At 34.7% G+C, this 14956-nt stretch overlaps 1 protein-coding gene across 4 annotated transcripts in view; it reads left to right on the forward strand.

The window, feature by feature from the left end:
* CDKL5 (cyclin dependent kinase like 5) overlaps positions 1-14956 on the forward strand; it is a 295365-nt gene that overhangs the window by 165619 nt on the left and 114790 nt on the right. For all 4 annotated transcript variants that reach the window (XM_016424756.2, XM_001380680.4, XM_056808681.1 and 1 more), the window contains one exon: positions 8144-8189. In XM_016424756.2, the coding sequence (XP_016280242.1) occupies positions 8144-8189 (46 nt within the window). The remainder of the gene's footprint in view (positions 1-8143; positions 8190-14956) is intronic.

Raw genomic sequence — 14956 nt, forward strand, 5'->3', positions numbered from 1 at the left:
AAGTGAAACAAAGAAAGTTTGATGTCATAGAGTCCTTCTGATCCCGGGAAGCAGGAGAGGTTTTTTTCCTAGTCCTATTTCTGACATTCATTTTGCTCTCTGATCATTAATAAGTCATTTAACATTTCTGGACCTGATTCTCTTCTTCTGCACTGGATTAAATGACCTTCAAGGCCCCTTTTAGTGATAACATTTAATGATAATATGACATTTTTATTTATTCTTAGTTACTTAACTTTCTCTTATGTTATATCAGCTTTGGAAATGCTACCCAATTTTGGGTGGGGGTGGGGGTGGGGGTGGTGTGTATGTGTATGTGTGTGAAGTCATAACAGTCTGCCATATGGAATTATCTATATAATTTTTAAAATATAGTTGTTGCCAAACTCAATATGCCAGCCTGCAGAAATGGTTACTCAGTTATTCAGCAAGCATTTAACTGCTAATATGTACCATGTTTACTGGACCAGGCTCTGGGAATTGAAAGATTAGAAAAGAACAGCTTCTCCCTTCATGGAGTTTATTAATTGAGGGAGAGAATATGTACAAAAGTCAGTATAATCCAAATAAAGACATGATAAATGCTGAGAGTTACTAAGAGACGTCAGGATCAGGAATAATAGTGACATTCAAACAAAGATATTAAAACAAAGATACAAAAAACTTTTTTATATTTTGGTATCACTATTTCTCCTATAATGCATCTCCTGGCCTCTCCCAGAGAGCCATCCCTTGTAATAAAGAATTTTTAAAAGCAAAAGGAAGAAAAAAATTCAGTGGAAATAAACAACATAAAAAAGTCTGACATTATAGTGTTCCCTAATCATGGTCCACATACTTTACAGAGAAATAGAAGGGCATAGTTTCTCATATGCCTATAGATATATCTTTCTTTTTGGTGTTGTGTTGGTTTCCATATATATTACTGTCATGTGCTTTTTTTCCTGGTTCTGCTTACCTCACTTTACTTTAGTTCATAAAAAGGTTTCATGTTTCCTTGTTTCTATATATCTTTGGAATTACCAATATTTTTTTTATGGCACAGTAATAGTCCTTTACATTCTTAAACTAAAATTTGTTTAGCCATTACTGAAACAATACACATCTATTTTGTTTCTAGTGTTTTGCTACCACCAAAAAATGCTGTTATAAATATTTCATTGTATATGGAAGATTTATTTCAGGAATTTATGCCACCCTATATAATCTTTTGAGTTGGAACTTGGGCATTTTAATCACTCTCAACTTTTATTGACTTATTTATCTCTCTTAAGTTTCTGCCATTTTTGGTGTTTGCAAGTTAGATATTCTGCTTGTCTTCTCCTCTCCATCCCAACCCCCTTTAGGAATGTCTCGAAGTATCTCTAAGTTGAACATCCATCTTTTTTCAGTGATTAGGTTCAGGTTTTTCAGAGGGACCAATTTTGATTGCAGCTTGAGTTACTTTGTCTTTTGGAACATCTGCAGTTTCTAGTGAATGTAGAATAACTGTGTTGCTGAAATTCCCTTCCCTTTATATATACTTGGTGTTGTTTGTCATCATTAGTATTGACAACATGAAGTGCTTGTGTTGGCACTTGCAGAACATAGGGCCTTTTCTGGAGATACAGTATGGATTCTTTCTCTTTTTATTCATTTTGGATTTTTTTCCTTGTCTTAAGAGGTCTTGGAGTTCCACAGAAGTTCACAGATGACAAAGTGTTCTAAATCTCTGATAATCAGAGAGATGCAAATCAAAACAACTCTGAGGTATCACCTCACACCTAGCAAATGGAAAGTAATGAATGCTGATGGGGATGTGGCAAAGTCGGGTCATTAATGCACTGCTGGTGGAGTTGTGAATGGATCCAACCATTCTGGAGGGCAATTTGGAACTATGCCCAAAGGGCGATAAAAGACTGTCTGCCCTTTGATCCAGCCATAGCACTGCTGGGTTTGTACCCCAAAGAGATAATAAGGTAAAAGACTTGTACAAGAATATTCATAGCTGTGCTCTTTGTGGTGGCCAAAAATTGGAAAATGAAGGGATGCCCATCAATTGGGGAATAGCTGAACAAATTGTGGAAACTGTTGGTGATGGAATACTATTGTGCTCAAAGGAATAATAAAGTAGAGGAATTCCATGGAGACTGGAACAACCTCTAGGAAGTGATACAGAGCGAAAGGAGCAGAACCAGGAAAACATTATACACAGAGACTGATACACTGTGGTACAATCAAATGTAGTGGACTTCTCCATTAGTGGCAATGCAGTGATCCTGAACAACCCAGAGGGATATAGGAGAAAAAACACTATCCACATTCAAAGGAAAATCTGTGGGAGTAAAAACACCAAAGAAAAACAACTGCTTAATGAAATGGGTCGAAGGGGATATGATTGGGGATGTAGACTCTAAATGAACATCCTAGTGCAAATACCAACAACATGGAAACGGGTTCTGATCAAGGACACATGCAATACCCAGTGGAATTGTGCATAGGCGATGGGAGGAGTTGGGACAGGGGAGGGAGGAACAGAAAATGATTTTTGTAACCAAGAAATAATGTTAGAAATTGACCAAATAAAAAAATAATGTAAAAAAAAGAAGTTTGTGCTTTTATCAGATATTAAATAATTTTCCTTTGTCTTCTAGTATTCATTAAGAACTTTGTAATCTCTTTTAGTATTCAACATTATTCATCCTTTATGGTTTTAGGATCTGCTCTTTTGGTTTATCTACTTCTGCTCTGATTGTCTCTTGAAATCTTTCATGGTTACCTTTTCTTTTTATGCTTCCCCAACTGTTCACTTTGACTTCTTCCCATTTACTATATATGTATAATAGTAGTGGAGCTGACCTACAAAGCTGCTTCAACCTCTTTCCTGCAAACTCTTGGAGGTTATAGATTCCTGGCCTCAATATCTCTTTGGAAGACAGATCTGTCCTGTGTCTGGGGTTTCATTTCCCTTTCCTTTAATCTCAATGCAGATACCTATACTGAACCTCCTGCCTCAGTTCCTCCCTTAGCTCTGCCATTTTCCTTTTCTGACTGAATTGGTATCTATCTCTTTGTACTAGGTTTGAGTATGATATTCAGGATGACATTTATATTCTTGAGCCTTTAACCTAGGGGATGCCTCAGAAAGAAGACAGCATGCCTCCTACATCCCACAAGGTTAGAGTCAGTGTGCCCCTTGTTGCTACTGGGATATATAAAGGTGAACTGTGCCAGTAGAGGCTTTTCTATGAAGACTATAAAGGTCTCCAACATTATATTCAAGGCCTGCTCCCACAAGTTGACTTGTATATCTCTCCCTCAGAGTAGAAGGCTGGCCAAAGAGAGGTAATGAAGGAGTGCTTTAATAGTATTTTCTGATGTAGATTCATAGTTCCAAGAATTAAACTATAATTATGCTATATCCATCACATAATTCCTTTATAGAGAGTTTTGAGAGTCAGGAGAGGATTAGGAAAAATTCCTTTGATCATCATCTTTCAATCAAGTCCTTTGCTTGCCGGATTTTAAAACATTGCTTCTTATATTTGTATAAGGTTGTAGAATCTAAAATAATTAAAACCAAATACTGTGAACATGTTACTCAGAGAGAATTAGAAAATTATAAGTAATCCTCTCTTGCTCAAAATTTCTCCCTCTTTTGCTAGTGATTAATTGTATCATTTCCAGGATCAATGCGGAACATGAAACTAGGGATTGAGTTATTTTCATTATATAACTGATGTATACTACAAATAGTTCTAGAAAAATTTTTTTTGAGTTTTGTTTTTTAAAAGGTGGCTTTTTTGTTAGAGAAAAGAAAGATACTATTTTAGATAAAATGACTTAATTAAGCATAAAAGTTACCGTCATCAATATGCATTTGAAAGCAATTATTTTTCCCCAAGTGAGATAGTTTGACCTTAGGTGATTTTGGCTTTCTCCAAGGTTTCCTTTCTCTTCCCCTATCTTCCACTTAAAAACAGTGAAATAATTTTTTTTTTTTAATTGATAGTCCCAGGGGGCAGCTGGGTGGCTCAGTGGATTGAGAGCTAGGTCTAGAGATGGGAGGTCCTAGGTTCAAATCTGGCCTCAGACACTTCCCAGCTGTGTGACCCTGGGCAAGTCACTTGACCCCCATTGCCTAGCCCTTACCACTCTTCTGCCTTGGAGCCAATACACAGTATTGACTCCAAGACGGAAGGTAAGGGTTTTTAAAAAATAAAATAAAAATAAATAAATAAATTGATAGTCCCCTTCTCCTTTATTGCTTTTTTCATATAGACAATCTTTTTCCTTCAGGAATTAATGGCAATAAGTGGTAGTAATAACCTTTTAGAGAAGAAAAGTGAGACTTGTAGAAAGCTTAAAATTATTGCAGAAAATTACAATCACTGGCAAGACTTGCATGAGGACTTGAGACTTTTAAGTCAGTTCTGACAGGAATCTTTCACTTTTAAATGTATAATAGAAAAAAATTTAATTACTCAGTGTTTTAATAATTCATTCATTATTTTGCAGTCTAATTTAGTCATTTTTTTTAAAGTGTTTGTTTCCAGAATGGTCATTTACATGAGCTCCCCCTTCCTCATCTCATGTCATTCAAATGGTCCGTCTCTTTCTTCACCGTCTCACACAGAGAGAGTGTCCTACTCTTTATCAGATTTTTAAGCCTTCCTACCCTCATAAGTGGTAATTCTGTCTTTTTTTAACAAATTGCCTCTCTGTCATTCCCACTCTACTACTGATTGTCAATTTTGATGTCTTTTGTCTCTTTCCCTAATGTCTATATGCATGCTGAAGTCTCCCCATCATCAAAAAAAAAAAAGTTTTACTTTTCTGCCTTCTCACTAATTTCTTAATCTGTTACAATTCAACTTTAGACCTCATTATGCTCTCTACATAATTAACAAGATTTCTTAATTGCCAAATTCTGTTGCTTTTTTTCGATCTTCCTTCTTCTTTACCTCTCTGGATTAGCTTCTCCTCTGTGATTCTTTCTTCTTTCTAGTTTCTTTTTGACATCATTTTTTCTGGTTCTCCTCTCTACCAGATTGTTCCTTCTCAGGCTCTTTTACTTGACCCTCCTTCACATCACACCTTCTAACTTTAGGTGTACCATAGAACTCTCTCCCAGGACCTCTTCTCTTCTTCCTGCTATAATATCTCATTTAGTGATTTCATCAGCTTTCATGGGTTTAATAACCATCTCTTCTCCAATGGTTCTCAAATCTACCCGTCCTGTCCAACCTTGCTTTCAGTTTTGCATATCTATGGTTGCCTTTCAGACTTCCCAGGATGTCCAACAGGTGTAAGAAGTTTAATCTCAAACCAATTCTCTGTCTTTCCTCTTAATCCCACCCCTTCCTAACCTCTCTATTACTTTCACAGTCACCACCATCCTCCCAGTCCCCTAGACTTGCAACTGACATGTCATCCTCAACTACTCCGTATCCAAACCCTGGACTATTGCAATTCCCTGCTGCTAAGTCTGTCTTCTATCATAAGTCTCTGCCTTCTCCAGTCCATTCGTAAGGCATAGGTCTGATTGTTTCATTTCATACTCCATAAACTCCAAAGGTTTTCATCTCTAGGATCAAATATAGACTACTCTCTTTGGTATTCAAAGCCCTTTATGACTTTAGCCCCTTTCTTCCTTCTCAGTATTACTCTTCAGCCCAGGAACACTGGCCTTTTTGCTACTCCATCTCCTAGATTCAAGCATCATCTGTCTCCCATACCTTGAATATTTTCCCCCCTCATCTCTCCCTTTTGGCTCCCCTGGCTTTTTTCAAATCCCAACTAAAATGTTATCTTCTATAGGAAGCTTTTCCCAATGTTTTATTCTAGTGCCTTCGTTCTATTAATTATTTCTTACATGGCGTGTTCATATTTGCTTATTGTCTTCTCCCATTGAATTGTGAGTTTCTTCAGATCCGGAATTGTTTTTTACCAGTATTTACTGGGTTACTGGTGCCTGGCACGTAAGTAAGCACCTGATAAATACTTATTGATTTCTTACTGAAACAAAATAGAGGCAAAATAGAATTAATTACCTTTTTTCCTAAATTCATGCCTTTACTGAATTTTTTATTCTTTTTCATTGCTTTCTTTGCAAGAAAACCATTATCCTTCTAGGTACCCAGATTTAAAATTTAAGTGTTATCTTTAGGGCCTCGCTATCCTAAACCACCTAACAGTAAATTGTCAAATCTTAACATTTCTACTCTCACAACATATTTTCCATTGGCCTTCACTATAATGCTAATTTAGGCCCTCATCATCTCTTGCAGGAACTACTACAATTGGTGTTTCTGTCTCAAGGCTCTCTCCCCTTTCCAACGCGTCATTCACAGTTTTCAGAGTGATTTTTAGTAAACTATACGTCTGGCCATGTTACTCCCCTATACAATCAATTCCAAGGGCTCTCTGGCACCTCTGGGGTCAAAAATAAACTCCTTCACTTGACAGTAAAACTTTCTTGACAACTTTCTTGCATTACTCCCTTTTCTGCATTCTGTGATCCAGCCCACTTGACCTTCCTTATTATTCTACACCATTCTATGTACCACTATCTGCCTTTGCATTGTCTATGTCTCTTATCTGGAATTCATTTTCTCCTGATTTCTGTTGCTTAGTTTCCCTCTTTCCTTCTAGACTCAGCTTGTGAGAGGGAGCCAAAAGTGGAGACTAAGCAGTATGACCTGACATCATAATAATTCAGGGATTCCAAACAAGGACTTTACTAATCATCAAGTCAACCTCCAGAGGAGGTCATCCTTTAGGGCACCAGGCATTTTGGTGGCACAGATCAGAAGAGGAAATTGAGCAACATGCCAAATACAGACTCCTTTGTTTAAGGTTTAAACATCTCCACAATTGAATTCTAGTTTATCTTCCCAGGCTTATTATATACATCACTTCTCTTCACATACTGGTAAATAGACCTTTGTGCTGTTCCGCATATATAGTATTCCAGGGCCCATCTCCTTGTTTTTGCACAAATGTAGGGTTCCCTCCATTCTTGGAATACACTCTTGTTTTCCTTGAAAGCTGGACTTGAATGGCTCCTCCTGTTTACAGGAAGTGTTTCTTGATTTCCCCCTGCTTGTGTCTTATCTCCCATTACCTCATTTCCACTTTGTGTTCATTTTTGTATGTTCACTTATATATGTATGTGTTTGAACCTCAAAAGAATGTAAGTTTTTTAAGGGTTAGGGCTATTTTTGCTTTTTCTCTTCGGTATCCACAATGCCTGGCACAAAGTAGGCACTTAAAATGCTTATTAATTGATGATAAAAAATAACAAAAAATGCATTCTTACTTTTATATGGAAAAGTATGTGAATAAATTTAGAAAAGATATCAGTTTCCCATGATATTTATTAATTCTCTTACCTAGTATATTAATTTTTTCTTTGGAATTGGGAATTAATACTTCATTTTATCTAGGGATTCTAAAATGTTTTAATAGCCCAAGTCACCAGCTCCTGAGCCACTTTTTCCCATCCCACCCCTCACCCCAAAACAAAAAGATTTTTTACAGTTCTACATTTTGGTAAAAATAGAGTGTTTTGGTAATAATTTTCTTTTTCAGTTAGCAGAGGTAAATGAGTTTAAGGAGAGGTTGGTAATTGTAATTGTCAGTAGATATACGAATGAGTACATAGTTTATTAAAATAGATATCATTTACCAAATGTTTGGTAAATAACAGTAAGAGATATCACCAGTGAGGCCAACAGCTTGGATAGGAAAAGATATAGGAGGAAGAAAATTCTTTTTTGTTGAGCCACTCTGACACCAGCATGAAGCAGTTTTTCAGAGCCCAGCATCTCTAGTCATAGTATCAGACGTCTTTAACAGCTTCTTTTGACTGCCTTTCTTTAGATGACAGCACAAATGAAGGCCTAATTCATTTTTACCCTGTCAATTTTTAGTGTTCTAATGGTATTGATGCTTATTTCCACATTTCTGCTTTGGGTATAGGGAGAATAGATTGTCAGAGTAATTTTGTGGAAGACAAAGTTGGGATATATTTGCCTAAGGTTGTTTCTCTTTTTTTCCCCAAATACCTTTCCTACACAGCCTCAGGTAGGATTTGAGAAATGTGTTGCATTGAGGTTTGCAGTTTGAAAATGACTTTTTCTTCTGCCTCTTTTTTTTCCAGGAAACACATGAAATTGTGGCAATCAAGAAATTCAAGGACAGTGAAGGTATATATGTTTTTGTAAATTAAAGTTTTTTTGTATACCATGTATAAAATAGGTAAACCCTCACAAGAAAGAAGTCAACACCAGTTGAGATTTTAAAATAACAGCCTCAAAAGATGAAGTAGTAGAGCTTTTCTTGGTATCCTTTGATTTGAAATATTTAGTTTTTTCTATGTAAATAACTGAAAGTCACCATCATTACTGGTTAAAAAACCCATTTGTAGTTGAAGATATGATCAGTTATTGGGAAAATGTTTTATAAGGATTAGGTAGAAAGAATGATCTCTAATTTGACTCTGTATATCACTGGTGCAAGCTAATTATTTAATTTGAAGTACATATTTCTTTACTGTCTTACACTATATGGCGTCGTGTTGGCAAATGTATGGCACACATGTTGGATGGGGCTGCAACCCCCCACCCCCCAAGCACACAGACCCGTACACCTGAGGATATTTCTCACATAACTTGCCCCTCTGCCTAGCAGCTCAATGGGTGCACTTCCTCTCTCTTCTGTCTGATCTGTGTGTGTGTGTGTGTGTGTGTGTGTGTGTGTGTGTGTGTGTGTGTGTGTGAGGTTCACATGCAGCATGAGGGTTGCAGTTCGGGCACTCAGTTTCTAAAAAGATTTGCCATCACTGGTATAGAACTTTTGCCTTCACATATTATAATTTCTGATTCATGGACAAAATTAGAAATACAGAGTGATTGTGGTATATTATATTTGTGTCCAGTTTAGAACAATTTAATAGTGTTTGAGGAAGAAAGATTTTTCAGGGAATAGGTAATATGCGTGGAGACTTTATCTTGTATAGTTTTCATTTTTAAGACCCTCATTCCATTGAAATATTATAGACTATTTCAAGTGGACTGTTGAAACCAACTTGCTTTAACCAAGATTGATAAACATTTTAGGACAGTGGAACTCTGCAATATAAAATCAGTATACTAGTTGAGAATGAAGCAAGAGGTATTCAAAAATGCATATTTTTGAAGTTTGATAGATGGCCCATGTTCAGAAAAAACTATTTTAATACTAAACTGTAAATATGCAAAATAGTAGCCATGTTTAACTTTTATTATGACCATATATTTATTTATGGGGCATCAACTTTCAGTAAAATAAATAACCATTCTATTAGACTAACCATAAAACTTAATTAACATTAAGTGGCTCAACAGGATCTAACACCAAGGGGATCCAAAACAAGTGAAATTCTTTGTTTTCCTCTTTTGGCAAACTTAATATATGCAGTGATTGAACTTAAAACAGAATGTTTAAACAACTATTATATGAGTAGTCATAAGAAGGGAAAGCAAAATAATTGCTTTCATACAAGCAAAGCAAAATTCATATCAATTAAAGAGGAAATAAAGTATATTACCAGAAGTTATTTATCCAGTTACATGCTAACAAAACTTATAATTTAGAAAAATATAGCATACCGAATTAACAAAAGAATAGAAATATTTAAATCCTTTGTCAGAAAAAAAGAAGCTAAACAAACTGCCAAAGACAAAAAAATATCTTGAGCACCAAATGGTTTTACAATTGAATTCTATCAAATACTCCAAGAACAATAAATTCTGCTGCTACAAAAGTATTTGTAATTATAGGAAAAAAAGATGTCCTTCCACTCTTTATCTTATAGGAATATGTCATAGTATCTAAATTAGGAAGAGATAAAGCAGTGTAAGATAATTTTTGATTTATTATTCCTAATGGACAGTGGAACAAAAGTTTTAAATAGAATGTTAACAAATAGACAATAGCAATTAGAAAGTTTATGTACTGTGGCCAGGACAGATTTTTAACAGGATTGTTATAGCACAATAGCACAACTAATAAAACACATAATTATATAAATATATATTGAAAAGGATTTTAACAAAATCCAATATCTATCGCTGTTAAAGTACTAGAAAGCATAAGAATAAATTGATCTTTACTTAATGTAGTAAATATATATATATATATATTTTTAAACCATGAGAAAACATGATATGTAATGGAAAAAAACGTTCGAAGCTTTTCCAGTAAAGTGAGGGGTAAAGCAAAGATGTTCATTATTGCCACCACTATGTAATATAATCCTAGAAATGCTAACTATGAAAAGAAACAGAAATTGAGAATAAGTACAGCAAAGAGGGAAAAAAATTACTGCACTTTCAAATGACATAATTCACATTGGAAAACTCAGAGAATAAAAATTAATTAAAACAAAACTTCAAAATTGCAGGGTATAAAATATATCCACGTAAATAATCAAGATTCCTTTATGTTACCAAGAAAATCTGAAATATAAATATGAAAATGAGGAGATAACCTATTTTAAAATAATTTTAAAAGGTATAAAATATTTGGAAGTATTTCTACCAAAATAGAATAAGGAATCAGTTACAATTATGACACATTTTTTGCAAAAATAAAAACATTTCATTTATTATGGAAATATTATGAGATCATTGATGTAGGCCAAGCTAATATAGTAAAAATCACAGTGCTACCAACCAAACTACTAGAGATTATAGGATCAGAAAAAATAATAACAAAATTCATTTGTAAGAGCAAATTTGGGTTGGAATCTCAAGGGTAAAAATGAAAAAAAGAAACTAGCAAAAGTGAGCATCTTTTGGTATCAGAGCTCAAACTGTACTACAAAATTATTATTAAGACAGCTTGGTACTATTTTTAAAAATAGATATTTCAACCAGTGAAAAAGATTAGGTAAACAATATACATAGGCAAGTAAACAGAATGGTATTTGATGAACCTAAAGACCATACTTCCTGGGATAGTGTCAACATTTGAAAAAACTGCTGGGAAATCTATCTCAGAACATCTTTTTACACTGACATAAAATCCAGATTTATATGTGATTTAAATATAAAAGATGACATCTTAAACAAATTAGAGAATTAAGGAAAAAATACTTTTCTGTTCTGTGGATAGGGGAAGAGTTCATGCAATAGAGAGTGTCACAGAAAATGAAATGAATAATTTTGGTTATAGCAAATTGAAAAAAATATTGCCTAAATAAGTCTTAGGCAATTAAAATTAGATAGGAAACAGCAACTGATAAAACAAATCTTTCAGTTTTTCTAATAAAGGTCTGATATCCTTAACTTTACAAGGCTAAGAGCCATTAGCCATTTCCTAATAGGTAAATTGATTAATCAGTCAACATTTAAGTACCTATTTTATGCCAGGCATTAGTCAAAGCATCTGAACAAGCATTTTTCAAAGGAAGAAATCCAAACTTTAAATGACATATGAAGAAATGCTCCAAACCACTAATAATTAGAGAAATGTAGAGAAATGCACATTTAAACAATTCTGAGTTCCACAGAATTGAAGGGGCTCATGTTATAATGGGGGATAAAACGTATAAAGATGTGTACAAAGTAAATGGAAAGTAATTTCAGAGATTCTCTTGGAGCAAAGGCATTTCCAAGGGTGAGATGCTGGAAAGGGGAAAAGTTCTTTTTTGTAGAAAGTACAATTTGAGGTAATCTTGAGCTAGGAAAACCAGGAAGCAAAGAGGAAAAGGGAGCTGTGAATTAATTGGTCCAAACTTTCTGAAAAGCAATTTGAAATTGTCATCCCAAGAAAGTCACCAAACTTTAAATAACCTTTAACCCAGCTATATACTAGCTCTAAGTCTGTATACCAAAGATATTAAAAAGGAAAAGGATTTCTATATGCAAATATATTTACAGGAACTCTTGTGGTAGCTCCAAATTGGAAACTAGGGATATCGCCTCCTTTTGGGTAATGGCTATTCAAATTGTGGCATTTGAATATAACATAATATTTTTTTTTACCATGAGAAATGATGAAATCTAAAAGTTTCAGAGGAAGCAGCTCTAAGCGGGAAAATACCATCCAGCTTCATAATTTTCCCTATTATACAGTAAAGACTTATATGACCTAATTCAGACTGAAGTGAACAGAAATGGGAGAGCAATTTATATGGCAACAATATTATTGAGAAAAACAACTTTGAAAGAATTTTGAACTCTGATGAATAAAATCATAAACTACAACAGAGAACTCAAGATAGATCATACCACTCACTTCCTCCCAGATAGGTGATAGATTTAAAATATAAAGTGAGACATATTTTTGAATATGATCAACACAGGAATTTGTTATACTGTTTTTTGTGTTGTGTACTCTTAAAAATTGTTCATTTGGAGGGAGGGTATAGTAGGTGGGAGAGAGAGTAATATTTTAAATATAGTTTTAAGCAATAAATTGTCTTTGAACTTACAGAAAATAGTAGCAAGAAGACCAACATGATACGATCAGTCTCAAAGAAGGTAGCTTTTTTAGAACAAGGATTTCAGATCTCTCATGGGTTTATCACACAGAAAAATAGGTGTTCAGGGATTTTGAAAATGCCTGTAGGTATAAATTAAAAGAATAATCTTCACAGGCATATGATTACAAAAGAGTTTTGCTAGTGCATTGATCTTGTAAACTGTACCAGTAAATATAATTAATAATCAGTGTCAGGATCATCTTGAATACAAAATTCAACAATATAACTTAGACCATGTATATGATTTTGAATAGAAGATGACATTATAAGCAAAGTAGAGGTTCAAGGAAGGCTTGCTCACTTAAAAAATATTACATTATTCTAGTTTATTAATACCAAATTCATTCTTTAGTTTTTTAATATTTCTAACTATAAATTATAGACTTGCTATGTGATATTTCCTTTTAACTGTCTTCTGTGTTACTCTCACTTCCTAATAATTGAGGAAAATTATTTAACCTGCTTTTATTTCACTGAGCCCATAAGAAGTTCCATGAAAACTGCCTTCTCACTTCCCATCCTTTCACTGACATACCAGATATTTTAAGCATAAACCCATTTCACAAACAAAACACACACACAGACACACACACACACACACACACACACACACACACACATCCTTTGAAGACAGTCTTCATTCTCATCAGTAGCAACAAAGCATTTATTAAATGCATATTGTGTGTCAGACATTACTCTAAATGCTGGGATACAAAGAAAGGCAAAAATATAGTCCCTGTGCTGAAGGAGCTCACAGTATTTTGGAGAAAATGTGCAAGATGTATAACAAGTATGAGAGGTAATGTCAGAGTTTCTCTTGGAGGGGAGGCACTTGCAGGGGAAGGGTACTAGAAAGGAGAGAAGGACTTTTGTAGAAGGTACAATTTGAGGTCTTTGAGCCATGATAACCAGGAAGCAGAGAGGAGAGAAGGGAAAGCATTTGCAGCCCCCAAATAATAAACCTATCAGACTTATGAATCCATGATTATTCTCTTTTCAAATAGGAGATTTAACTCCCCCATCTTACTGTTAATAATACTAATGATTTTATTTATTTAGTATTTAACATTTATAAAATACTTTTCCTATTAAATAAATGGTAAAAGTGTTCTTATCTACTTTTTGAAGAGGAAGAAGCTTATCTCATTGAGGTTGTGTCTAGTCCCTGTCATATACATAGTCACAAATGGGGATTTGAGCAGAGATGACCTACTTTTGAGTCCTGTGCTCCTGTCACTCCTCTGTGCTGATATTATATAATGCTGACCTTTTGTTCCCTCCTAAGGTTATTTGTTACCCAGTTAAGGAAAAGGAAAATGTTTTTATTCAACATTTATTGTGTATCTTCTATGTTTAGAACAGTCTTTGAGGTGCAAGGGGAAGATATATAAATTAGAAAATATCTCTGCCTGGGTGAAAGTTATTAGATCATCATCTACAAATATATCTAAAACTTTTTGAAGATGCTTATTTTCAGATTATATCCAGTCAGTCAGTGTACATTTTATCAGGCACCTCCTGTGTGGCTCTGTGCAAAGACTGGGGATAAAGCAGGAAAAAGACAATTGCTGTCACTGAGGAGCTCGCAATCTAATGAGAGAGACAACAAGCATACAAATATGTATGAGCAAATTATGTACAGGATAAATAGAAAATAGTTAACAGAGGGTAGGCACTAGAATTAATATTAGGAAAGTATTGTGGGAAATGGGATTTTGCTTTACCAAAATTTTAAACTATTAATTTTTAGTTTTCTCAAAGAATACATGGGAGCAGGAGGGTATGTGAAGTATAAGAATTCTGGAAAGATAGGGAGAGGCTAGGTTATAGAAGAGCTTTGACAGCCAAACAGAGGATTTCATATCTAATTGTGAAAGTGTTAGGGAGCCACTGTAGTTTATTGAGAATACAAAATTGGACCTGCACTTTAGGAAAATCACTTTGACAGCTGAACAGATGATGGACTTGTGTGAAGAGAGACTTGGGGCAGGTGGCCCCACCAACTGGTAATTGAAATAATCTACTGCACCAGGCTGGAGGCAGTATTATAGGAGAAAAGAGAGTATATTTGAGAAATATTGCAAGATGAAATCAGCAGCCTTTGTGGTGCTGGGGGAGGAAGTGAAAGATGGTGAGGAATCCAGGATAACTTCTAGGTTGTGAATCTCTTTTATATTATGAAGGAAGTTTGGAAGTGAAAGAACTTTCAGGAGAGGATAATGCAATCATTATTGGACATGCTGAGTTTAAAGTATTTTAGACACTTAATTTGAGATGTCTGAAAGGCAGGTAAAGATGTGAGATTGGAGGTCAATAGAAATTAAGGTAAAATAGAAAAGATTTGAGAATCACCAGCAAAGATAGGATAATAAATCCATGGGATAATGAGATCACCAACTGAAGTAGTATATCTGGAGGAGAAAAGAGTGTCCATGACAGTCCTTG

The sequence above is a fragment of the Monodelphis domestica genome, chromosome 8 (assembly GCF_027887165.1).
Source record: "Monodelphis domestica isolate mMonDom1 chromosome 8, mMonDom1.pri, whole genome shotgun sequence".
Lineage (NCBI taxonomy): Eukaryota > Metazoa > Chordata > Mammalia > Didelphimorphia > Didelphidae > Monodelphis > Monodelphis domestica.